Raw genomic sequence first — 27622 nt, 5'->3', positions numbered from 1 at the left:
TCCACCTCTACAATCTCCATTTTATTGCTGCTGGTTGTGAAGGATCTCTGATCACAACAATGATGTAGATGAGGAAAAGGAATGGTTTTCAAATTCTGTTTTGGTTTCCTGGACTATTTCAGGGTAAAATGAACATTAAATATACTTACAATGTGCACAGCCCATGTACAGACAGATACAGCTTATATTCCTGAGTACAAATAATACCTACAAAATATACCAGGTATGCAACTGAACGAATCATTGCTTGTGCTGTGTATTACTTAATTGGTGGGAAAAAAAGAGAATTTTTTGGAAGAGCTGTTTCACCACTGTGTTCTGCTAGATCATTTTTAATAGGCTTTTCCATTTGGGTCTCCAAATGTTTCTCTGGAATAACATGTTTCCTTGTGTTCTGCACATCATTTTCTGTTGTGTCTGTGGAGGGCACAGTGGGAGTCAGTCTTTCAGCCAGTTCACTTTTCACTTTTTCAGCCGTATCTTTCCAGATATTTTCTGTAATAATAAATAAATAAAATGATAGGGTAAGTCTGCAGACTCTTAGCAGCAGATAAGGACATGATTGCCACAAATTCACAAAAAATCACTTGAAAATTTTCTCTGGGATCTTACAACCACCATTGATGCATTCTTTTGCTCTGAAAGTGAAGTGCACTATGGTGTGGTGTCAGATACCATAACTACTTTGCTGTCAGTAGGGAAACGATCTTTCTATTTTAATCTTTAATACTGCCAGTGTTCTTGCTGGCAGCTGCTATAAAACGTAAGTAATGGGTTTCTACAGAAATCAGAAATAGTGGCTCTATCCACCACATTACAGTGAACATCCGTTACCTGCACACTGCGTGCTATCACCTCATGTCACTTCAGACACATGATACTAAATATAAAGAAATACCAAACACTGATATAAATGCACTTAGTTCTCCAGGTAGCACATGCTTACGAATATTCTCGTTTTTCTCTTCTGGTGTAGAGAAAGAACCATCACTCAGCTTCCTTGAAGTCTGTGTTTTCTGTTTTGCTCTGTATATTTTTGGTTCCTGGATCCACGCATGCTTCATTGCTTCATCAGGAGTCATGCGCAGGGCAGGTTCCCACCTTAAATCCATTGTAGACAAACAGTTATTTAACAGTAGCTCTAACTGAAAGTCAGTTTAAGCTGAAAGATTCAGTCTTGTCTTCTGAAAGTCATGTCATGAGGACATTTTTTGAAACAAAAGAATTTTAACTGAAAACAAGGAAAAATCTTATGTGATCTTCTCCATCCTTCTAAACTTTTCATTTACTTCAGCATTGTGTGCTTTGCTGATCAAACCCTCTGAAGCGTCAAACAATTTTTAATATGCAGTTCATGGTGTCATTAGGGTAGGAACCCTACTGAATGTTTGTTTCAAGGTCAATGCAAGCTCCAAGAAAGGGAACATAAATGACACATGGGGTAATTCATTAGAAGATATGTCTTCCCTAATTTAACTGCACCTGAAACTACTGTAGAGCCTTAGTGTAACAAAACTCATGTGAGATCTTATTATGGAAATGAAAGGTGATTTTTTTTTTTAAAATCTCTACATTGACTTTATCCTCTCACAAGTTTCATCCACTCAGTTCTCACACTCACATACTCACAAGTGTTCTGGCCAAGACCACTTGTGTGTCACACAGAGGACAAGGGTTGTCAGCTATTGAGTCCTCATACATCTCTGGGGTTGTTCTTGATTGGTGGTGATGTACTAGTCTTGAGACAGACCTTTATTATCATTTAGGAGTAACCTGCTGTTTTGGCATGGTCCTTCACATCAGAACCTTGTTGACTTCAGTCTCCATAAATGTTAGGCAAGGTAGCTACTCACGGTCTATTTTTCCTTGTATTTTGGAATATATGTTTGTTTTCCTTTTGGGATAACAGGAAAATGAGCAGCATATGTGATATTCCGGAACCGTGTTGTCATGCAATTGCTGAGCTTTGAGATTTTTCACTGCAGGTCACCTGTGCTGTGGTCTCACCAGAGTGCAGCCTTCCCGGCTGTGACACAGACAACACGCTCCCCAGTTTTACGGGTGCACTGTCCTTTGTCACCGATACACACCCGTCTTTCAACTCCTGTTCTGCAGTTTCTTCCAGTGCTTAAACACACATACCTTTCCATTCATACTGCATTCATATCAATCCTAATATTGCTGTAACTAATCTCTACATGAGTTGCAGCCTATTTCATTCTGTTTTGCCTAATGTCAGTGCTGTCCAGAACTGTACAGAAATAATGTAGGAAAAAAAAAGATATTCGTGTCATCACAAGAGCTCAGTGATTTTTTTTTTTTTTATCTGATGTTTTCATCTGCAGAACCAGTGTATAGAAGTTGAACAAAACTATTTATGAAGTCATGGCAAATGTATCACGCTGGTTTGGACAGACACAAATTGGCAACTGAAAAAGACAAGAGTTCAATTTCTTTTTTTCTCAAAAAGAGTTTTCATTTCGAACCTTACTTCATTCCTTTGAAAATTTAAACAATCCTAACATATAACATTTTTTTCTGCGTGACCTGAAATGACTCGTTTACAGGGTTTTTTTTGCTTCACTGAAATTATTTCCTAAATGTTCTGATTCAGCCAGCAAATCAAAATGGATCAATGATTCATACAGCTTTAGCAAGCAGAGAACATTAGAAGCACCCTTCTTGTGAAACAGAGAGGGATGTTCATTGTTTTTTTCACGTAACCACAAGTTAGCATGGATTTCTTTAGGAAAGTACTACTGAACTGCTAGAAAGAAACTTACAGTCAGTGCTAAAGAAGACACAAAATATTAGCGTTGCATAAGATACAGGTAACACTGGAAAAGGCGTGGGACCAGCTTCTGCTGCAGTTACACAGTACAAATTAGGATCCAATGTCCCCCTGAAAGCCTTACTGCACCTATGCAAAAGGTCAGTGTTTAAGGCAACCAGACAAAAGTTTGTTCCTTCATGCTCAGTTTTTTATTTTGATGGATGAGTAAAATCTCATTAGTAACCATCTCTCAAGCAAAAAGACATATTAGTAAAATGACACCTTATATCAGCAAGGTCCATGGAGTCCCACCCTGTAAAATACTTAGTAACCTGACCACCTTGATCATGGTTCAGCCATGAAATAGTTTTGCTTCTCCCATATTTATATTACATTACATTACATTATATTATATTATTATTCATTTATTAAGAAGTGCCGTTTACTTTGTGGTTACAGATGATATGCTGGTGATACTAAATCACATCTCTCTTCCCCCACACAAGCACATAGACACTTTGCCACTGACATTCTCTCCATCAGTGTGATTTGCTACTGGACCAGGTTGCCCCAAAAGGCTGGGATCTCCCTCTTTGGAGATATTCAGAACCCAACTCGACAAGGTCCTGAGCAACCTGCTCCAAGTTTGCTCTGCTTTGTGTGGGAGGGTGGGCTAAATGACTTCCAGAGGACCCGTCCAACCTAAATTATTCTGTGATAATTCTGTGATATTCTGGCATAGAGAATCTGTGGGATTTCTACCTTGTGTGAAGACCGTTAACAATTACATGTTATTTGCATTTAGCAGTTTACAAAAATGTGCAAATCATCAATTTCCTTTAAGAAAACAGCTGTGGACCACTTGGCATACTAGGTATTCAGTAGCAAAATGCTTGACTGGAGTAAACTCAACGGTCTATCCTAGAAATGACAGGATCTGAGACATTAGACTCTTCTTGCATTCTGAGCTCCAGTGATTTATAAAAATCTATTTCAGTCAAGAGAATGGAAAAATACAGTCTATGAAATAATTCTTGAAATGTACAATGTGACTGTTGTCAATGAAAAATAAGCATAACTATGATAAGGAGAAAAAGGGCTTAAATCTGCATGCAAACTACAAGATAACACTCTGGTCACTGTGCTAAGTAATCCTCCATGCTAACTACCACAGTCAAGAAGAAGCAAGCAAACAATACCATTGATTCTGCGGTGGAGACATGGCTGAATGTACTTTGCCTTTTTATCCTCTGCTAAGGAGGAGGCATATGGTGTATTGGAACTAAAAAGAGTCTAATCTCAGCCAAGGGAACATGCACACAGAGAGTAAGATCTTTGTGAGCAGATATTCAAAGAAGCAGAACTGTTTTAATACATATACCACAGTGTACCACCTGATTGCCATTTCCAAGGCCTAACACAGAAAATACAGTCAAGCCATTGAAGCCAGCTAAGTCAGCTCCAGGTATAACTCTGGAGGAAACTGGAAGACTTTCTTCCCTCTGGAGCAGGAGTTGGATTTAAGTGCAAAACCAAACTGATCTCCAGGTATGCACTGCCGTGGGACAGTGCATTATCACTGCCTATATTATCTGAATGAACCTTTATCTCAGATAAAACAGAAAGCATTTAATACAAAGGCCTCAATGGGTAAAAACATTGCTTTTAGAGTTTAGTCTCCAGCAACAGAAGATGAAGACCTGCTTATAGATATGATGATGTCAGCTTTCTTTTGTACCTTGGACTAATCCTATATAGTCTTTTTGTGCAATGATTTCTCCCAATCAGCTCTGAATAATAACAGTTATCCAAATGCTACCATGAGGAAAAAAATGAAAAACAAAAAACAAAGCCCAAAAAACCAAAACACCCCTGCAAAAAACCTCAACAGATACAAAGACTTTAAAGGCACAAGAGAATGAAATCAAAGTCAAAACTAGCCTGCTGCATATAAGTCAAAACTATGAACTCACATTAGACATCCTTTCAGAAAGTCCAAGAAACCAGCATCATGGGTTTTCAGCACTGTGCTTAGATCCTTGGAGTCTGGGCATCTCTTTTTTCCCTTGCTGTTAGTTATGGATTTAGGAAAACCTTTGGAATCTTTAAAAAAATAAAGACATGCTCAAAAAATTACATTAAAAATCCTCACCAAATCTTTAAGAGAGTTGCAAAAACAGTACCCATATCCATCCCACTAACTCCGGTTTTGCCCTGTTGGATTGACAGTCTGCCAGCCTTGTGGCAAACAATATTGGTTACATCCTAGAGACTGCATCCTGCACTGTGTTTTTTTGTTCATCTTGTGTAATTTCCAAAACCAAATTATACCCAGAGGAATGAACTTAATCCCAAAGCCCATTGCATTCCTTTTAGCAACAATATTTTTAAGCAGTAACAGTGGAATGGATTTCCCAATCCTTTCCCTATCACCGTGGCAATTAGAGGCCCATAAAACATGAAGAGCACAGTACCAGGTTCATTTGTAGGCCTCATGTTACCATTTTGCTTCTCCTCAATACCTCTTTCTGAAAGAAGTTTTGTCAGCTAAGAAGCAGCTAAGGTTCTCTGACCCTATCCTCTACCAGTGATATTAAGTAGTGATTAACTAGCAGGGAGGAATTCCGCAAGGACAAACAATCAGAAGCAGTTACCAAAGAATGTTCGCTTTCTTGATGCAGCCTGGATAAAATCAGCTGGTGGAAGACCCAATACCTTCAATACAGAAAATGAATTCATGGAGTTACTCTTCATTTCACAAACATACATGAGAGATGAGGTATTTCACCCTCCTCCACATGAAAAGAAGCTGAATGTAGCAGTTTACTGTGAAATGTCTACAAACCATTTCCTCTTGTGCCATTTATTGTGGAAGGAATTAAGGCATTCCTTAGAGATTACTTACATAGAAAATGTGATCTTATAAAGGATGACACTGGGATCGTCACTACCGCAGAAGGCTCTAAGAACAAGTATCTCTGTTAATGACACGTGTAGGGGGCCACATGGAGAGATGCTGTCTTTGACAAATCTTGTACAAACTAACATGGCACTCGAAGGATCAGAACTTGGGGCTGAGTTCAACATCAGGTTGCAAGTTAGTGATTGGTATGGAGTAACTAAGTAACTTGCTTTGAAGGGTCAGTTTTGCACGTACCCTAACATTTGCACTGGGTAGGTGATGTGAGGTAGGAGATGTCACAGTACATTCCTAAAACTCTTTGAAAAACAGTTACAAAGATGACAGAGCCAAACTCCTTGGTAGGGGCAGACAGTATAAAAAGGGGCAACATCCACAAACTGTGGCTTGAGAAGTTCAGGGTGACTATTAGGAAAAACTTTTTCACCAGGAGAGTAGAGCAGCAGTTGAACAGGTCACCCAGAGAGTTTCTATTCAAGTCTTTGAGGTTTTCAAGATTTGTTAGACAAAGACACAGCTGACTAATCAAATGCTAACAAAAATATCTCTCTCAGCAGGAGATTGGACTAAGGAGATCCAATTCAACCAACACATATTTGATTTCTAAGAGAAGATGAACCTGTTATAATTGGATTGCTTTTCCTTCCCCTTAGATATGCTTCTTCTGTTCTTACTTCACCTTACAAATTCTGACCAGATGATAATATGTTTCCTTTGGAAGCAAGACAGTGAGTGTACAAAGCAGTGATTGGCACATGAAATGGAAATAACAGTTTTGCACTAGAGCCCATCTTTTCAAAGAGCCCTTTGGCTGTAATAAACCTCCCTCTAAAAGGCCAGCCCATAGACAAATATATTTCATCACCTCTTGACATTTCTCTTTGTTGCTGGCAGTGTAGTTTATCAAATGAGTATGTAATTCAAAAGACAATCCCAAAAGTTACCTCCATGATGCAGGCAAGTTGGTCAACTTCATTTTCCCCTGGAAACAGTGGGTAGCCTGTGTAAAGCTCAGCCATGATACAGCCTAAGCTCCACATATCAACAGCCATAGCATAAGGATGACCAAGAATCACTTCAGGTGAGCGATAAAACCGGCTCTGAACATAGGTGTACACTATATCAAAACAGAAAATTAGACAAGAAGCAAAATATCATAAATGGAACAGAAATGTGGATACCAGATTTCACAGAAAAGTGAAATACATGTTCAGGCATCATATCTATCCATTACCTGTCATTATGGGATTGCTCACATAGGCTCTGAAAACCTCTTCTAATTCCATCCTAAAATCAATGGGTGATATGTTTTCCACTATTCTATTTGGAAATTGTTCTTCAAAAAGTTTTACTGAAAGAAATTATTCTACTAATGCTGTGACTCAGCTTACTTCATGTTCATTTTCCTATTTGGAGGTCTTCCCCTTGCACCAGTCAACAGTTCTTCATTATCACAGGCTTGCACTGTAGGAAATACTGGTTTCACTGACACCTAGGGAACATCTCCTACTGCCTTCTGATTTCCCCATTAATGCATTATAGCCTCACAGCAGATGTCAAAAGATCTCATTCCAAGATTTGGACTCATCATAGTGAGCAGACTAACTCTTCTACCTCTTGTCATTCAGACAACTGAACAGGATTACAGCATGCAAGCTCTGTTATTTTCTTACTCCTATCTCTCTGATGGTCACTTTGTATGTATTTCTGCACTTCTTTGCATTCCCACATATTCAACATCTTTCTGGAAGGCACGCGCTCTGAAAAGTAAGTGCTGCACAGCATGTGATTTCACCAAATCTGTACAGTTAGAGAGTACCATGGTGGCAATCTGTGCCCTTATGCATTTGACCAGCTGTATAATTGTTGTCTGCTTTTTGTCATTCTTGTCACAAATAAATAGCTGACTTTTTGTTTTCTACTCTCTAATCCTGTACCACTTTGAGGGTTGTACCAATTCTTGTTTCAGCTGTCAGAGTCTCCTCAGTCATGCTCTGTCTTTCTTTTCACTTGTTTTGTGTTTCAATTTGTTACTCTCTGCAAATATTTCAGGCTGCATCTCAGATTACATTCTACTCAAACATGGGCAAACCTAAAATGATCACCCACTCCTACAAAACTGGGAAGTAAATCTAATGGGCTGAATCCCAAAATATAGAGGAACAGGTCTGGCTCAGCTTAAATATGAATCTTTCATAGAAAAAATATGAGTCATTTAAGACGAGTTTTATTTTTCTAAGTTAATAAAATATAATGCAGATTTCTGTCTTGGGTTTTGGTTTTTGTTGTTGTGTTTGGTTTTTTTTGTAACAAATAATATTTGCTTTCCTGATGGTGATATAATTCTTGCTTTATAATATGTCTATTAATGTAAATATTTATTATTAGGTGAGTTTTTATACATTCATTTCTCCTTTACAAATTTTGTTCTTGTTATCTCCTGCAAATTCTACTTAAATTGTTGATAGAAAAAAAATAACAAAACACAACTGAATTTAGACTTTCAAAACTAAAAGCATAGTTCCCATTCCTCCTGTTGTATTAATCCAAAAAGTACCCATTGTAATTTAACATCCCATTGAGGAAGTCTCTCTGGACCTGATAAAATCCTTGTTAAGTGAAGTATTGGGATTATCCTCATAGGTCTATTTCAGCTAACCACTCTTGCAAATGCAATTCTGGTTTCAACAGGAATACAGGAGCTGATCAGGCTTGGGACAAAGAAAAAGCATGGTAACAGCTTACTCCTGCCAGTATTTGTTCCACCACCAGTGGCTGAACAGTTCATCAGATTCTAATTAGGGGCATAGGTCACTCTATTAGCTCAAAGAAATAGTTTTTCCACATTATTTAAAATTAAGAAAGCTTATTAAGAAAATTACATCAACTTGACTTTTCTGCAAACCTCTTTGGTGTTCATAGCAGCTTGATCCAAAATCAATAACTTTAACTGAACCTTGGCCTTTGTGATATAATAATATGTTCTCCTAAAGAGAAAAAAAAATCACAGGGAAAAAAGTTTTAACACCACATTAGGTTAGTGAACACTTTGGAAAATAAGCAATGCATAACACATTGGGTTTACACTTATCTTCATAATAAAAGCTTCAAACTACAACTTCCTTGGGAATGCATTTGCTAACATGAGTAGGCATCCAGTAATGTGCGATTAACCAAAGCAGAGGGGAGATTTGTAAAGGTACCCAGTTTGAAGTTTAGCTAGGCAGGGACACTAGTGCCTCCTGTACAATCCATGCCACTGCACTGTGCAGTGTGGTGCTATCAAGGCACCAGCGAGTGAGAATGCTTGCTGTGTGAGCAGAGTGAGCTCCCCAAAACCCATTGTTCTTAATCTAGTAAAAGGCAAACTGCATCTGGTTGCATGCTGTGCTAAATTAACCAGAACCATCCTTTTTCTAACCACAGAAAGCCCCTGCCCGCTGAACGAGTTGTACTTCACAATTCTCCCCTCGATTGCTTTCAACCTTCTCCAGACTCTCTGTAAGCATATCTCTCTCCACCTCACAACAGTGTGATGCAGAGATCCCAAGGTAGTAATGAACGGAAATGGTAGGGCCCTATGGATTATTAGCTGGGTGCAGATGGGTACAGCTCTGTGTGCCTGCAATTCCAGCTTGAGAAGTGATTCTTAAACAGCTAGCTCAGGAATATTTGCACTGATGAGTAAACATAGCCTATTAGCTCTCTTCTGCAGAGTTCAATTTTATCCTCATTAAAAATCTATCTAAATCAAGGATTTCCTTTGATTTCCTTTCTGATCATAGTCATCTCCACTTCTCAGTGTAGAGATGGCTACCTTCATCAACCAGTTTCAAAGTAATTATACATCAAATCTTTGAAGGACTGAGCAGTTCCCAGGCTGATGCCAAATAATGACAAAGTAGTTTCTTGGGTAATTAGTGGACTCATAAGGGAATACTGTGCATGACAGGAGGGAGAATCTGCTACTGACAAAAGTCAAGGCAAGGACTGACTTCCACTACCCAAGTGCTCTTGGCTCTGTTATGGGAAGAAGCACCCTCTCTCTGCAGCTAGCTACCCCTTCATGCTTATGGTAGGACTCTGTCTCTAATACTGAATCTCTCACAATGCAAGGGAGCTGATTAACTGAAAAAACAGGTTCTGGGGGCAGTGATTATCTAGTATGAAGTCCAGAGAAACTCCATACTCTATCTTATGTTGAGAAATATTATAGGAGGCAGATGGGATAACAGATGTGAGTTTCGGGCAACATAAATTAAATTCATGAAACTGTACAACTGTAGAATGAGAACAAAATTCTCTTTGTTAACTCACTAAGTTTTCACTAATATGTTACTCTATTTAAATACAGACTACACTCATTGATCTTGCCAACCTCATTCCTTGTCAGTGGCTGCCTGGAAACAGATTTTGTGTTGAGCTAATTGTTTCTGATTAAGATATTTTGGTTATCTTGCAAGCCTCACTTCTCATCGCAAATTGGTCTGGCAAAGATGTTGGCAAGACAATGAGTACAGACAGTATGTGACTCTTCAGACTTCTGAGTCAAGATACATTAAGCAAAGTCAGAGCAGAATTTTATCCTTAGCATTTTTACTTGAGAGCTGTTTTATTTATTTATTTATTGGTTCATTTGCAGAGAAACGTTCACCTGAAATGAAAATAGAAATAAAATATTTTAGAAATCTCAGAAAACTTCGAAAATTTAAGATTGGGGCTTAAGGGGAATGGAAATGTTTCACCTAGCATGAATGCTTAGCAGATATAGCAGCACAAATTGGATCACAGATGTTCCTCCAGAAACAGGTGAGCACTGTAAATATTGTACTATAGAATTGCTTTGTCATTTACTAGGCTACTTAATTTTATAGTTATGCATATGAAATTAAATAGACTTAACGGGATAACCCGAAACAGGCTGCCTTGTAAATATCTTCTTACATTATAATGTCCCTCATATTGAAATACTTAATTTCACAAGTTCTTTTTTCTTTCTCTAAGCAAAAAGTCAGTACCTGAATTTGATTCATATTTGCATGCATTTTGGCAAACAGAAAATCATATATAATACTGCAGTGAATGAACTGAATCAATGCAAAGAATCACTCAACTCTACTACTAATACAGTCTGAAATAAACTATAGCTTCTGTACAAATACCCTGCTGGCTTTTAAGGATTGTTCTTAGAGTTCCTCTCGATCAATAAAAAATAGGATGAAGCTAATGTATTCTGTACAGAATAATAGGTTATGAAATGACTGTACTTACAGGCTTCAGATCACAGTGAATGATTCTTTCCTGGTAGAGCACTTGTAAACATCTCAGCACACACTGAGTGAAGTGTCGAATTAAAGACAAACTGAAACCTTGAAAATTGTTCTTTTTGATCAACTCATACAAATTTATTCTGTGGGTATTGTGGGGGTGGAAGAAGAAGAAGACAGAAAGCAGAAAAGAGATTAGGGAACTTATTTTTAAAGGCATGATTAGTTTACAGTGTGTTAAGAGAGTATTTAGCCTATCTTTCTACATGAGGGAGGACTCAGGCAGAAGAAAATAACTTAGCTATTTTCCTCCTTAAGAATGCTGTTCTGCATGTAATACGCACAAACATCTCCCTGAGACTCCAGATATAAGAAAGACATAACGTCAGTGGACTTCCTTGCCTACTAAACTCAGTGCTATGTTATGAAGCTGTGCTGATTTTCACCAAGAACAGTTACCATTCAGGAACCGAGAGAAATAAATGTGCTTCAGTTTCCTTTTGTTCTCATTTGTCTTTGCTTTGGCACCTTGTGGCATACGTCTAAAGAGTCTATAATAAGCACTAAACCTTTCTAGATAAATACCCCCATAAATTCAGGTCTCGTTAGATTTTCATATCCCTCCTGTCACCATCATACCTTAGCTTCTTCCAGTAGGACATTAAATGATGTTGTTAACTTCTGCCAAGCATGGCTGGAAGCACGTGGACACTGCCCTGAGACCCTGAGGGCACCACCAGCCCCAATTGCCCTGCCCGGTAGCCTGGGGTTCCCCACACCTGCCTTCGGCCCAGGACCCCCTGTCAGCCCCCCGGGGCCATCAGCCTCTGCCCCAATGACACCACAGCAGGGCTGGTGTCCAGCTTCCCACAACCCTGCTATGGGCCCTGCCAAGCCGAGCCCACCCATGGGCCTTTGTTCTGGCCCAGCCTCAGCCTGTCCCTGTTCGCAGGGAGGTGCCTGATGCCCAGGGCTGGGGCTGCCCCAGTGCACCCCAGCTGCCCTGCTCCTGGCTGCCAGGCCCTGCTCTGATGGACTTGAGGGAGCCCCCATAGCTCCTGGTGCCAGAGCCCCAGGGAGCCCCCAGCCTGGGCTGTGCCCTGACAAGTACTGAGTGCTTAATGTGTGGTCATTCTTCAGAGGAGGAAATGGCCACAGGGATGGTGGCTTTTGAAGGGATGTACAAGTGTGTTCTCAGCAATATGATACCAAGAGGTGTCCTCAGCAGGACCCCATCCCTCTGCAATGACATAAACAACTGTAGCTTTCTGCCTTGCCCAGTCATGCATCCACCGGTGTCAGGCAAGGCCCATTTCTTCAGAAGTAAATAAGTGACCAGGACTTGATGGAAAATAAAATTCACAATTTAAGGGGTTTTCACTATATTTTAGAAGCAATAAAAACTTCACCAGACAAATATTTTTATATGACAAACAGTCTTCAACTCTTCTGTAAAGAGCTGAACATGGTGGCTATCCCATGAACATTTTCCTACAAGTTTCCATAGCAGCTTACTGACAAAACTGGTCTGTGTCTTCCCTGGAGAAGAGTAGTCTACTCTTACCCCTGTGTGTCTGAGTGACATACTTGCATGCAGCAACACAATGAATTTAGATCTGTTTGAGATCAAGCCTTCCATACGATGATGAATCTTCAGCAAGGGCTATAACAGGTGCAGCAACGGGGGCTTTACTTTAAGGGATGAGGAACCATGGATAAACTCTGTAATTCCAGTTTGATGCCCTGATTACAAGGAGGCTGGCAAATAAAATGGTCTGACTTCCCTAAAAGTTCTCCGAAATTCCTCCTAAGATGTGTCCTGCAGCATATATTCATAGAAAGCAAGAAACATATATACTTTTTAATCATTTAATATTGTTCATATTTATATACCCTGAAGTTTACCAGTCATTAATTCATTGTTTTACTCTTTTCCCCTTAGGTCTTTCGGGGAAGAAGACTTCGATACACAGCACAGAAAATAAGGGATGGATCACGTCATTGTCTGTGTGAAGTCTGAACGGGGCCTTTTTCAGTTCACCTTTGGTGACCAAAGACTCAGTTATGCAGTCTGTATTTAAACAATAGTCCTTTCTTGTAACATCAAGAGAAGGAAATTCTTCCAAAGAAGGCATAAAAATTAAAGCTTGTAAGGCACAAGGTCTACAACGTTCCTTAAGATTTGTGTAAAGGCAAGTATACTTTACCCCAGCAGTTCAAAGGAAATACAGAAGTGATTGCGAAAGTAGAAGTATTCCTTCATGTGGATGATATTGTGAGTATCGTCTTTGTCCTTCTTCAGGAGAGCATCAAGGATCTTCACTTCTACCAAAGCCTGGCTGTGAAATCTGAAATATCACAGGACATGGGAATGGTAACATTAATTCAATCTAGCATTTGTAGCAATTCAAATGTTATAAACACCACAGTCTTACTGTAAACTCAACTGTGGGGCAATGATTAAAAATTCACCATTCACCCTTGTTAACTACTGTAACTTTGGTTCCTTATGGTTGTTGCCTAGTCTAAATATACTGGCCTTACATAGCATCGAAGAGTAGTTATTTTGACTTAAATGAAAAACAGTCCCAAATAAGCATCTAGAGTAAAATCCTAGTGCTTTCACAATCCACAGGAAGGCTTCCATTTATTTGAACAGGGCCATATTTCACATCTACTACAGTAAGACAGTCAGTTTTGAAGAGCATCTTTACATTTAATATTCCCTGAGGGGGAAAACTGAACAGCTAAAACTCTGTTGCTGGACTCAACAGCATCATTCTCATCTGCTTCATTGACTCTAGTTCAAGCTAAAGTCAACTGAACATTTGTAACCAGTCACATAACAAGAAGAGGTTGCTTAGGACCATAGTGTAGAATTTTTCATGCTAAAATGGGTGACTGGAGCCTCCCAGCATATTCTTGTGGTTTTGGAGTCTTGGGGGGGAATGTAGGCTCTCAGCTCTCAGTCACGCAGGGCTGGTTACCTGTGCTGTGTATTAACTGTGTCACAGATAGAAAGACCTCCTTGTATGTCTGGAAAAACTGCGCCTGCTTTCATAGACTGTGTCTGCACAGGGTCCAGGCCAATTCCGAGTCCCTGACATCACCTTTCTTCACTCTGTTCTCACTGCGTTTAATGAAAGCCTAATGTACAGCGGGTTTGATTTTGCTTTGTTCACATTATCCCAGATTGTCACTGCCTATATAACAAAGAGCTGATTGTACTGATTTAAACTCAACAGATGTCTCACCTTTTCTTATTCCTTATTATTTTCAATGCCACTAATTCATTGGTTTTATGATCCAAGCATTTAGCCACCTGCCCAAATGACCCTTTCCCAATCACCTCCAACACTTCATATCGGTATGCAATATGGTCATGTAAAACCTTCAAAAGAAAACAAATAGTTCAGATTCAGATAGTACGACAAAGATCAGGCTTTCAAGTAGTTCATGTGTGTGTGTTTACTGTCTATGAAAGATACGGGACTGGTAGCAAGTGAAGTCCACATTAAACAAGGGTGACAGAGAAAATAACAAGTGCATGCTTCATTAATCCACCTACCTTGCATCAGTCCTGAATGAGATGCAAAGTGGGTCTCTCTTTAGGCTTCTTTTCTGAGCTTTAAAGTGATTGGTACTGATGTTTTCACTATGTGAATATTTATCTTCTAGAAACAACATTTATCTCACATAGATCACTTAAGAGTTGGCAGACAGTCACTACAAACTTATTGAGCTGAAAATGTATACCATAATTTTTCCACTTACCTTTAAGTAGGAACCATGCTCATCATCATAACAATTATTATTCTGGGTTTCAGGCAAACCTTCAATCTTTTTAGCTTCCAGCCCAAGAAACCATAGCTCTGTATAATTGAAAATTTCTTTTTGCTCATAGACTGTTAACTGGTTTCTAAAATTTTTCAAGGCTTCTAAATCAGAAAAAAAAGAATATAAAATGAAAAATCAATAAAATGTCAGAAACCTGATGGCAAATTGCTTTTACAACGGAACATTTTACAGTAGAGCATGTCACTTCGAGCAGGAGGCTGAGTAGCTGACTGTTAGAGGTCCCTTCCAACCAACATTTCTATGATTCTACAATGTTGACATTTTGCACAAATTTGTGTTTCTTTTTCTGACTTACAGTATTATGTTCAACAAAGCATTCATCATCTGCCAGCAAGACTTTTAAGAGAGCTTAGGTAAAAATCGTTTGATTCTGAGTGAAGTTATGTACCTAGATGTTTTTGAAAATCCCATCTGTTGTCTCTCTGCTTCAGCAAACTTCATAGCTTACATAAAAAATTGTATGTTTTTATTGATTTGATTTTCATATTTATAAAATGGCGGTCAGCTTTAGTTAACCAAAGCTTTCAAGTACTTGTTTTTCTGATAGAAATTGTCAAGTTCAGATGCATGAGGTTAGGAATTAAATGGGGCCCAAATCTGCTGTTCTCCTGGTTCAGATTCTTCCTGCACAGAAACACTTCAGCTACCCTAACACCTCCACTTACATCATTTAAATCTGTATAAATAATCCGACAGCAGCATTACAAATCAACATGTTCTCTAGGCATGCATGTGGGTGTTTTGTTAAACAGTGGCAGATCTTCATCCACCAATGCAGGGATGCTACATCATTTCAAAGCAAAAGGCCACTAATTTTTTTTTTCTTCTAGACTCCTTCTAAAAATAGATTCACTCTGCCAGAAACTTTCTAGATCTGAGAACTCCCAAAATATAATTTAGCCCACATAGATAAAATGTGACACAGCTACAAGCAAGTGGGAAAAGTCTTTTATCACTGTAATTGAATATTGCTGTCACCTACATGACCTGTCATAAGTCTTAGACAAATATACAATCTTTTGTACAATGCATACTTCTCTCATGTATATATTTGTGTTAGTCTATTCATTCTCCTATTGCATACATCCCCAAGTAGGACTTTTAGAAGTCGCTGAGCCCATCCGTGTTCCTTTCCTCCAAATTGTTTGTTAAATATTTCAGTGACCATTTAGCATGGGACCTCTAGTCACTGAGTGTCCTGACTGCATACACTCCCTACCAGTCTTTATAGCACACTGTGTTATATTCTACCTGAAGCTGTCATAGGCAGTTTGACACTGCTGCTGCCGCTTTCCAGTTCTAATGGTTTTGTTTGGGCTCTGGTATTGCTTTCAGGAAGACTGTCCAGAAGGTTAAATTGGGAAAAATTGCCTTGAGTTCCGTTTTCCTGCCAAGCAAAAAAAAAAGGTAAGTTTTGCTTTCAGATATTTTCATGAATGTTCAGCTGATCTGCAATTATGTAAATATATACAAAAATATATTAAAAAAATGCTACAGTCCCAAAGACAAAGATGCAAGGTATTTATTTTGAATTTGTTGAGTGTCAACTTGTGCTGAGACAGAACAAGCATGCTTGGGGACTAGAATGCCCTGCTTACCCAGAGAGCAAATTCTGCCATTACCACTAGAGGCTATTGGACCATGGAAAGATAAATCTCTAAATAAGAGAAGGAAGTTCATCTTCCAGGTTCATTCAATACACGGGCACTCACTTTCTATGAATGCTACAAACTGCCATGGTTTGATTAAGTTGCAGTAACTCGCATGAGCTAGGGTAGGGTCTGAGTATGGTCTTCCTTGTACAGAGGGCAGGAAAGATAGTATAATAAGCATTATCCACCTCAGATTTCTATGTGGGTACATCCACTGAAGAGTTGTGCTAGAATCCTTGAGATTGCTTGTGCAGCCCACAGAACTGCAGGGACACCAGCTTGAGTCTGCACACATACACATTTGCAACAGAAATATCAAGATTGGTATGAATGAGGAATGAATGGACCTGTGTGGGTGCAGAAGCACGTCAAGGAACAAATTTGAGAAGAAAGGATATACAGATGTCACCATTATCAGCAGGTCACCAAGATCCCAGCACATGCAGATTCTCAAGGCTCACAGAATTGGAAAACAAAGAACTGACTACAGAATCAAGCCATGAAGAGATGACAGTGGGTTGGAGATAAAAGAGAGACAGATAAGGAGACAGAAGACAGTGTGCTCTGGGATAAGGATGTAGGATGTGGGGGCCCAGGCCATGTTGTCCTCAATCCCTTCATTGATGGGAAAAGACTCAGCTGGAGACAATGGATCCAATGGATCAATACCTGGCTGAAGCTGCAGAGAGGGCTATGGTTTCTATGAACATAGTATGCGGACCAAGAACTGCTGAGCAGAAACAGGATCCATCTGATGAAGAGTGTTTGCACGAGTGGCTGCAAACAGCTTTGCTAACCTAGTGAGAATGGCTTTTAATTAGGTACATCAGGGAAGAGTCATCATAACCTAAAGGCCATGATACTCATGGGGTAATTCAGTCACCTCAATACCTGCTGAAGTGACAAAACCATTCTGGGAGATTTCTGGACTGTGTTCTTAATGCAGGTGATCTGAGATGCGCTGCTGGACCTGTTACTCACACACAAGGAAAAACTGGTTGAGGATGTGAAGGTGAATCACCATGTGATTTGGTTGCAGTGACCATGTGATTGTGGAGTTTAAAATCCTCAGAGAAGTGAGTAAGACAAGCAGTAGAACTACAAACCCTCATCTTCAGGCAAGCAACTTCTGGCTTGTTTAGGGATCTTCCCATCATAAACCCATGGAATACCACCCTGGAGGGCAAAGGAGATCAGGAGAGCTCATTGATCTTCAAAGTCAATCTCCTTAAAGCATAAGAATAGTCCATTGCAGAATGCAGAAAGTTGAGCAAACATTGTTGAAGGCCAGCATGGATAAAAAGGCAACTTCTGACCAGGCACAAACACAGTAAGGAGCACAAAATAGATAGAAGCAGGGGTGGGTTATCTGGGGTACATGCAAGAGCCACTACCTGAACACACAGGCATGTTTAGAAAAGCCAAAGCTCAACTGGAATTGCAGCTAGCAAGGGATGAGAAAGTCAAAAAGAACAGTTTCTGTAAGTACACCACCAGCAAAAAAAGAAGGGTAAGGGAAATGTGAACCCACTGCTCAGTGAAACTTGGGACCTAGTGAGCAAGGATTTGTAAAAGACCAAGGTACTCAATGCTTTTCATTGGTAAGTTTTGCCCTCAGGCCTCCCAAGTCCCTGAGTCTAGAAGTAGCATTTGTGTAAAAAAGCATTCCCTGCAGTAGACGAAGATAGTTAGGGACTGCTTAAGTTGCTGAACATACCTATGTCTGCAGGACCAGATGGGATGCACCTGAGGGTGTGGAAGGAGCTGGCCAACTTCCTTGCAAGGCAGCTCGCTGTCATCTTTGAAAGTCAATGGCAATCAGGAGCAGTTCTTGACCATTTGGAAAAGGCAAACATCACACCTACCTTCAAAAAGGTCAAGAAGAAGGCTTCAGGGAACTACAGGCTGGTCAGCCTTACCTCAGTCCCTAGGAGGGCTATGGAACAATCCCTCTTGGAAGGCATTTCCAACCAAATGAAAGACAAGAAGTTGATTTGGAACAGCCAGTATGGATTTCCCTATGTAAGTTGTGAGCAAATGGTGTCTTGAACAACTTGATTGCCTTCTCTGATGATGTGATTGGCTTGGCCAATGAGAGAAAAGCAGTGGATGTTGTATACTTTGACTTCAGCAAGACCTGTTACACTGTCTCCCACAGTATGCTTGAAGCCCAAAGAGTGAGATATGAACTGGCTAAATGGATAATAATGTCAGTGGAAAATTGGCTGGATGGTCAGGTTCCAAGGACTGCAGTTCGTTACTGGTGGCATCCCTCAGGGATCAATACTAAGGCCAATACAGGTTAATGTCTTTATTAATGACCTGGACAATGCATGAGTTCACCCTTTCAAATCTGCAGACCATAGCAGGGCTGCTATCCAAAGGGAATTCAGCAGGCTGGAAAAATGGGCTGTGGGTTATCTTCTAAAGTTGAATGGAGACAAATGCTAATTCGTGCACCTCGAACAGAATATACCCATGCAACAGGACAGGCTAGGGGACAACTGAAGGGATGCAGCTTTGCAGGGAAGGGCCTGACAACAACCTGAACATGAGGTAGCAGTGTGCCCCTGTAGCAAAGGTGGCCAAACACATCCCAGGCTGTATTAGCAAGAGGATAGCCAACAGGGTGGGAGAAGTGATCTCCCCCTCTATTCAGCATTTGTGAGGCCATGCTGGGAGTACTGTGTCTAGTCTGCGGTTTCCCAGTACAAGAAAGACAATGACCAACTGGAGTGAATTCAGGGGAGAGGTCAGGGGATGGTCAGGAGCCTGGAGCACATGATGTACAAGGGGTGGCTGCAAGAAATACATTTGTTCAGCCTGCAGAAGAGGAAGCTTCAGGAGTAATCTTACTGCTGTCTAGTCACTTGACAGGATGGTATAGAGAAAGAAAAGCCAGGCTCCTCTCAGATGTGCATGGTCCTAGGACAAGATGGGTATGTGGCTAATGGATACAAGTTGCAACGCAGGAAATACTGATTATGTATTAGGAGAAACATTTTTACGATGAGAGTGGTTAGCTGTTGCAACAGGTTGCCCTGAGAAGCTATGGACTCTATCCTTTGAGATATTCAGAACCCAGCTGGACAAGGCTCTGAACAACCTACTCCAAGTTTGCACTGCTTGTACTGGGAGGCTGGGCTAGATGTCTTCCAGAGGTCCCTTCCAACCTAAACTATTCCTTAATTTATTTATAATTCCTTACCCTTTGAGAAAGTCCTGGTGACTCACATAAGTGGGACAGGATGGAGGCACAAAAGATCAGTCTCTCTCAGTGTCAAAAGGTTACAAAAGCTATATTCAAAAACCAGCACATGGTTGCCAAGATAAGAAGAACCCAGGCGATGTAATATGGACTAACCAGTGGCAATACTAGTCCACCATGTTCTTACAAGAAGGCCTGGCTAGTGCCACTTGGATACATGCATGTTGGTGCTTGTGAGTTTTGGGTTAAGAACATGTTAGTGCAAGTGAAAATGGGTTTGGTTTAAAATAAAATCATGTTCCCATACTTGCATCTAACCTTGCTACTTTTTTTTTTTTTTTTCAGTATTAACTGCTATAAAAGCAGGGCAACCAGGTATGAGCCTCACCATTTAAACAGCTCAAGTACAGGTCTGTGTCGACACAGGTTGGTCCTACCGCTATCCTGCTGAGCCCCAGCTTCAGAACTGCACTCTGCACATTCCAATACACACTCCCTCAATTCAGCAATGCTGTGTTATTTCTAAGGAAGGATAAACAAAGAAGGTCTCCAAAGCAGACAGCACATAATCATGCTTTCTAGATTGAAATGTTTATTGTCCCCTGGCATTTCTAAGCCAAGCAAAAGGCTTTCTTATTGGTGTTTACATGGCTTCTTATAGAAGTCTATAAATTCCATTTAAAGAATAAAAAACCTCTCTGTAAAATGCTTGGCTCCAGTCTTTTCACAGAAAATAAAATGGAGGGATGGTTCATTTTCAGATGCAAAGCTTCATCATTCGCTTTTGTATGAGTTGAGTGCAGGTCTGACTTATGAAGGCCACAGAATTAAGCTTTAAAGAAAATATAAATTATTATGGAGACTAACCCATTCCACCTCATCATTCATGCTATTTTGCATCTTGTATCTTTGCCCAATGATACGCACCCCCCTAACCAAATTAAATAATTTGTAGTAGTAGCAAGCTGCCAATTTCAAAGTCAAAGTATTTGAGATGGCTCTTGACTTCCCAAACAAAATGCATTATGTGGGGACTTTCAGTGCAAGAGATCTGAGAAGACTTCATATTGGAGCCCTATAGAATCTGTCAAGTCTCTCAATAAAGAGACTCCATTGAAGCAGTGGTAAGGTGAAAAAAGGAGTGATCGGAGTAGTGGTGGTCAGTAGTGCAGGTCCCTGATTTGTTGGGAAGAGAAGCAGCAAAGGAGGAAGGGCTCAGACAGGGTATGGACATAGGATTTGTGAAAAAATGAGAAAGAAGGAATGCCAAAAATGAAGATGAATTTAAAAACTTTCTGTGATATCAGGTGTCCCTTAAAATATCTGGAGATACACACAACTGTGCTGGTAAGCAATTTATCTGTTTGACTGTTTATAGTTCTTCCTTTTTTTCCTCTTTAACTATGGCTGAAAACAGAAACTGATGAAAATGCTGACACTAAATTATTTCTCTCTTCGCACACAACACCACACTTGTGACACTTTGCCACTGACACTCTCTTAGCAGCACTTGGAAAGAAGCTGATTAACCAGTCAAACACAAGATGTCTAAGAGCTTTATAACTCACCTGAAGAGAGGGCAGGACGTTCTGCAAGCTCTTATTTGTTATCTGAGGCAGGCTGCTTTCAAGGGGGGGAGGGTTTGCAGTGTCTGCAACCAAACCATGCTTTGCTTGACCTTCCAGATGTGGGAGGGAAAGAACACCACGACTGGCTTTCTAAATAGAAAGCATAAGTAAATATTACGTAACGACCTAGCAAGCATTTCTGTGTAACACCTTCGGAAACAGAGGGATTTAAAACCTTGGAAAATGTGTATGGTTCACTTCTGACACCTAATGGCGAAGGGGAAAAGAGCGGATACCCTCCCACGGCTCCCAGTTGTATTAATGTACCCGAGGAGGTTGTCCAGGCAATCGGGCAGCCTGGCACATTTTAGGGCATGGACGTTTCCCCACAAAAGCATCTCCATCCAGCATCAGAGCACTGACTGCTTCAGCTGGAAAAGGTGGTTGGGCTTGGAATCTGAACAGCCGTTCCAGGCAGCAGGACTCCTCTGAGTGGGGAAAATAAAGCATACGTAGGGTAATAAGCAGACATGAAGATCAAACAGCAGGCAACATCATTAGCTATTCCCAGTGGTAGAAGAGAAATGGGGACTGGACTGCTGCCAGACACCAGGGTGGAAACAGTGAGAGAGTCTTCCCTACACCGGTTTCTCAATATTTCCTTCCCATGGAGTTCAGTTTGACTAGGCCCCTTTGTTGCACTCCTCGTTAATGAGGAAAAGGCAAGCACTGTGCAAACTTTACTGAAAAATAAATGCTTATACTGATTTGAAAACTCCAGGATTATTAGTCTTTTCTTCAGACTTCTCCCATTTTTTATTTGCAAAACATTTCTATACTACTCATTCCTTAAAGTCAGTCATTTAAGGATGCGGTTTTATGAATGTTAGGACCTCTAATATTCTTGAATATCTAAAGTGAGAGAAATCACACTCTTATCAGCAAAGAAAACTTTTGGGGTAGACTATTTCTCTGGCAAATAATAAAAGAAAAGATTTGAAATAGATCTGAAATAGATCAACTATGCACTATCAAATGCAGAACAAGGTCCAGACAGTTAAGGCTACAACCCATATAAGCCTGTGAAATCTTTCTCATCAGGGAATGATAGAAATATATTTGTCTAGCTTTTGACAACAAAAGAGAGGTTTGATATTTTTTTCACAAAGCAAAGGAACAAAGCTCTCGATCCAACCAACTTGAATGAATAAGTTTTGTTTTCCAATATTATGGAAAAGTCTTTAAAACCTTAGGACTGAGATTCCAGTGGACTTTTCATGAAAGCTTCAAGAAACAAAAGTGACTAGGCAGAAGAAATGCCTCAAATGCTACTGAACAGCTAGCAAAACCAAAATACTCGCAGGCACTTGGGACAGTCATACAGCTACAGGGGAGATGGAAGAGTGCAGGGAATAAAGGACATCCCACTGCTCAGACTCATGTATTAGAAGTTGTCTCTTAGAAAACAAGCTTTCAGATATTTTTAAAGTCATCTGAAGAGTCACATACCTGATGGAAGACTTTGTTAGATCCCAGATGATCTCTCTCTTGAACAGTCAGTTGAGACTGAGAAAATGCATCCACATGGGAAGACTGCAAACATGAAACGATGTTTTAATAAAAATTATTCTGGAAAAAAATCCTGAACTCTCTGTATGGTTTCTGTGATTCTTTTCTTTGTGGCAATGCCTGTGCCAACACAGTGTATGAGAGGACCACAAAAGCTGCTGAAAACGCTCTACGCTCTAGCAATTCCTCTCCCAGTCGAACAGCTGTTTTGTGGGCAGGTGCAGAGACAGCTTGCTTTGCCTATTATGCGTCTCAGCATGCTTGATATGCCCATGTGGTCAGCGGAGGGGAAGGGGGGCCTTTGCCATCCCTAAATATGTGCTCGAAAGCAGCTAGTGAGTCTGCTTGTAAGGACAGCTTTAAACTGCCTCTCAAGGTAGATTGTGAGCCCATCCATTGTTAATACATTAAACTGATTCAACTTGTGGTGCAGATTTTATAAAATCACAAATCACTGTTTAAATTTACTGAGATATAGAAAAAAATCCATTGGTTCCAATGGACAGATAATATTGGCAACAAATACAAAAAAAGAAGCATGGGGAAAGTGCTAAGCAGCTCATCATGTTTTAAGATTCTACTAGTGCAGTTTTTTCATAAAGATGAACATAAGTAGCACTGTACATTTCTGTCCAATAACAGCCTGTAGTGAATTGCAGAAATCTTTACAATAATTTAGATACTGAAAACTCCATGGCTACAGCAGCTTGGAGCTCTGCTCTGTAGGCTGGAATGAAGCCCACTGGGTTTGTTCAAGTGTGCTCCCTTGTCCTTGTGCTCTGAGACACAATGTCATTCTACTTATAGTCAAAAAAAATATCTTTAACTAATTAGACACAGCAATTGCTCTATAGGAGTTCTGAAGTGGTAGAACAGCACTATTTTCTCTAGAAGCAGAGGAACTTGGAGGCATGAGTGGGGAACTTTAATTTAGAGTTTCAAAATAACAAATTTGCAGCCAAAATTATCTTATGGATGTGAGCTGCAGATTAAAAATACTTAAATAAAGCAGCATGGTATTCTTCTTTATCTGTTTTGCAGCCAGGGCTTCCATGACCTGTACCTGTCACACATTCTTAAATGGGCGGACCACCTGCTGATGATAAAGTCATTGCTCTTTAAAATTATTTTTAGCCTATCCAGTGCCAGGGGATCACTTTTTAAAAGCCTTTGTTATGGACTTCAGTTAGTCCACATGAAAATATGTCTGCATACTGGAGGAGTATGCTTAACATGTTTTGTAATGGCTAGTGCCATAAAACATCTGCCATGACACAGCCTAGCCGTGCTGAAAGGGCCTCTGAGCCTGGAAGAAGAAGGGACAACTCAGATGAGACTGCTGCATCTGTGCCAATACACTGCATATATATAGGAGCTGTAGAGGGGGAGGGATGCTTGTGTACAAACTGATCCATGCACATACAGTGACCTCGATATATCCAGAGCACATTGGCATTGCTACAAAGGGTGTTGGTTCACAGCCGCCTGAACATAAGCCAGCAGTGTGCTTAGGTGGCAAAGAGGGCCAGTGGCATCCTGGCTTGTATCAGGAATAGTGTGGCCAGCAGGACCAGGGAGGTGATAGTGCCCCTGTACTCAGCACTGGTGAGGCCGCACCTCGAGTACTGTGTTCAGTTTTGGGCCCCTCACTACAAGAAGGACATCGAGGTGCTGGAGCGTGTCCAGAGGAGGGCAACGAAGCTGGTGAAGGGTCTAGAGAACAGGTCATACGAGGAGCGGCTGAGGGAACTGGGGTTGTTTAGTCTGGAGAAGAGGAGGCTGACGGGAGACAGTGCTCTGTACAACTCCCTGAAAGGAGGTTGTAGCGAGGTGGGGGTTGGTCTCTTCTCCCTAGTAACAATCGATAGGACAAGAGGAAACAGTCTCAAGCTGCGCCAGGGGAAATTTAGGTTGGATATTAGGAAAAACTTCTTCACCAAAAGGGTACTCAGGCCCTGGAACAGGCTGCCCAGGGAAGTGGTTGAGTCTCCATCCCTGGAGGTATTTAAAAGAACGGTAGATGTGGTGCTTGAGGACATGGTTTAGTGGTGGACTTGGCAGTGCTGGGTTAACGGTTGGACTCGATGATCTTAAGGGTCTTTTCCAACCTTAAGGATTCTATGATTCTATGATAAGCTGAATATATACGTACAATGGCTCTGACACATCCTGCTCTGTAAGTATGGAATAGGTGCTCAGAGAGGCTGTGAGATCTCCATCCTTCGAGATGAGGTTAGAGACCTCTAGAAGACACTTCCAAACTAAATATGGAGAGAAAATTCTATGTACAAATCTACCTGATCACATGAAGGAAATGCTGCCCTCTGACACGTAGGTTCAACTGTCTCACCATCAACCATGAAGACACCACTAGAGCTGGGCAGACCAGCTAGAAACTGCCCTTTGGACAACTGTGCTGTTAGTGTCCATGGCAGGTATTTTCTCTTTCTGTTCATTTGAAAAGTCAGGGGAGAAAAAACCCACAAAAAAATAAGTCCTTCTGCAAGCTTAAAGGGTAAACTTCAGATTCAGAACAAGATGAGAACAACAGCTCTGGGTTTAACCTTATAATGCTGATTAGGTACAGTTTGAGAGGAAGGCTCATGGATAGCTGTGGAGCAGAGGAGAATATTAGGAAAGCGAAAGGTCTTTGTAGCACAGAGTCAGTAATTCCCATCTTTGGAACTAGAGATCAGCTGGCCAGGGGTAAGGGATTATGCATTGTAAATACAAAACAGGCCCAGAGCCCCAGAAGAGAACCACTGGATTATTGCATCCTACATATGACTGTCCTAAAGCATGATATACTTTGCCCAGTGCATCCAATGTCCTTGTGGTCACTATCCTCCAGTGTGAATTTACATAGATGATCTATGGAAAACCCAGTGGCAGAGTATTTTTACAGACAAACACTTCACATGCAAATTATGTATCCTGCATTTCAAGGGAGAATCACATTTGTTCTGAAGATGAGTCTGGGATCAACATTCATAATTCTACTAGATATATCAAACCAGGTCTTAATAATACTATTAATTTTAGTACATGTTATACTTTCTCCCACACCTCATCTATACTTTACTCCCAGCTAGCTTTATTTTCAGTTTCTGGAGCTGATGAAAACATTACACTCCATTTAGAGATAGTTTCTTAACCACTTTGTGGTTTTCTAACTATATGTTAATATAACCCCAGGATTTTAGAGAGAAACAGCTATCACTGAAAACCAAAGAAACAGTGGACTTCACATACCTGTACAGAATGCATTCTTCACTCCAAAATGGCATTTTATTTCTTAGCAATACTTTTAAAAGGCTATGCAGTGATGTCTATATTACCAAATATAAATTTCAAAATATATTGTATTTACTAACAGAGCACAAACAATTCACAAAATGTCTTTAAAACTCAGCAAGAGCTAAGGAAGCAGGTAAGTGAGCTCCAAGATGTGCTGCCAGAATTTGGAATCCATTTAGTTTCCATTCACTGGGGAAAGATTAACAAGATTTTGAGATGGACATTTCTCTTCTTACACTGCAAAACCAAAATCAGTCCATCAGCCCATGGCCGTGCCTTTTTTTAATACTGGAAATTTGTGATTCTCTTTGTCTCTCTTTCTCAAAACCTACTTATTAAGGGTTTATAGTTCATCATTGCTCTTTGGGCAATTTATTCAAAACACCTTAAAACCAATAACTGATCAACCCTCATAACATTCCCCCAAATAGATAAATAGCATAATCTTTTATCTGTGGAAAAACTGATCTGTGCCTACAACAGTCCTGCTGGTGGCTGAATGGGGAGCCGGTGGATTGATCAGTTAGTCTGCACAGTAACTTATTTTATGGTCTTGGTCCAGATGACCCACCAGCTGCTGCTCTAGCAAAATCCTGTACATCTAGTATCGGATCTACAGCTGAGCTGTTGTGACTGGTTTAATTCTGGCAGATGCACTCTAAAGAAAAACTGCAGCAACTGTTATTATTCCACTCCATTTCACTCCTGGCTGTCCTACTCCTGTAGCACTCGGACTGTCCTACAGCTCCAATATTACACCTCAATCCCAAGCTATCGTCTCCTGCTATTCCAGCCCTTCGAATCATGTATTACCTTGCTAATTCCAATTACCACTCAAGAAACAGAACAATGTCCTCATTCACTACCTAGTCTACAGCCATTAGGAGTTTTAGGTACTGAGCATACAGCATTCTGCAAAATCAGAAATTGTGACACATTTTCATCATTCCCAAAATGTCAGCTTATTTTTTTCAGTACCCAGTTGACCATAGAAATCAGAAATGCATTAAAATTTTAGAAATTATTAAATACATAACTATATAAAATATAAGCTCCATTGTCTCCTCATTTAAATGTGAACTTTCTTCTCTCTATCCTCTATCAAAACTGAATAAAGCCTGTTGAATACATAGAGAAAATGCAATGTAGGTGTTAAATCGTGCAATATATTAAAAAGCCATAGCAAATGCAGTCTCACTCACTCACAATACAGTAGGAAGATAAACGTTTTCCCCACCTTGTCAACTATTTCTGTCAGCATAACTGCAAGAGCCGTTAACTGCAGGATAGAGGCTGTTTATTCCATTCGGCGAATGCATTTCAGGAAGCCCACCTTCATCTAGTCAGAGCATAGCAGGATCAGTTTCATACACAGTACCCTGATCAGAAAAAAATGGATAACCCTTCTGCTTGGCTTCAAATTTAAATTTTTATCCCGGAAATATGCCAGTGACTATTAGCTGCTCTAGTATTCTTTTGGTGGCCATCTGTTCCCTTTCTCAGCCTCCTT

General features: G+C 40.3%; 1 protein-coding gene across 1 annotated transcript; it reads right to left on the bottom strand.

The window, feature by feature from the left end:
• On the bottom strand, positions 1-27622 carry DYRK4 (dual specificity tyrosine phosphorylation regulated kinase 4). The gene is made up of 14 exons (XM_009475500.2): positions 27350-27622; positions 22756-22839; positions 21247-21396; positions 16070-16205; positions 14735-14898; positions 14215-14351; positions 13168-13308; positions 10965-11103; positions 8599-8680; positions 6638-6810; positions 5428-5488; positions 4747-4876; positions 947-1101; positions 1-495 (listed from the first exon to the last, which is right to left on the bottom strand). Exons 1-14 carry the CDS (start codon positions 27371-27373, stop codon positions 260-262), a joined length of 1812 nt encoding a protein of 603 aa, XP_009473775.1. The 5' UTR covers positions 27374-27622; the 3' UTR covers positions 1-259.

Source organism: Nipponia nippon, unplaced genomic scaffold (assembly GCF_047370975.1).
Source record: "Nipponia nippon isolate SJK-2023a ecotype South Korea unplaced genomic scaffold, ASM4737097v1 scaffold_3, whole genome shotgun sequence".
In the NCBI taxonomy this organism is placed as follows: Eukaryota; Metazoa; Chordata; class Aves; order Pelecaniformes; family Threskiornithidae; genus Nipponia; species Nipponia nippon.
Note: the sequence above shows the minus strand (reverse complement) of the source record. Positions and strands in the feature narration are given on the sequence as shown.

What these genes read in the sequence shown, in the direction of transcription:
- DYRK4 (XM_009475500.2), bottom strand. Translation starts at nt 27,373, where the DNA reads ATGCTGACAGAAATAGTTGACAAG. An exon ending in CTGCTATGAACACCAAAGAG is followed by an intron (nt 6,811 to 8,598) that starts GTTTGCAGAAAA and finishes GTTTTGATATAG; the next exon opens with TGTACACCTATGTTCAGAGC. An exon ending in TTTCTGAAAGGATGTCTAAT is followed by an intron (nt 1,102 to 4,746) that starts GTGAGTTCATAG and finishes AATGGATTTAAG; the next exon opens with GTGGGAACCTGCCCTGCGCA.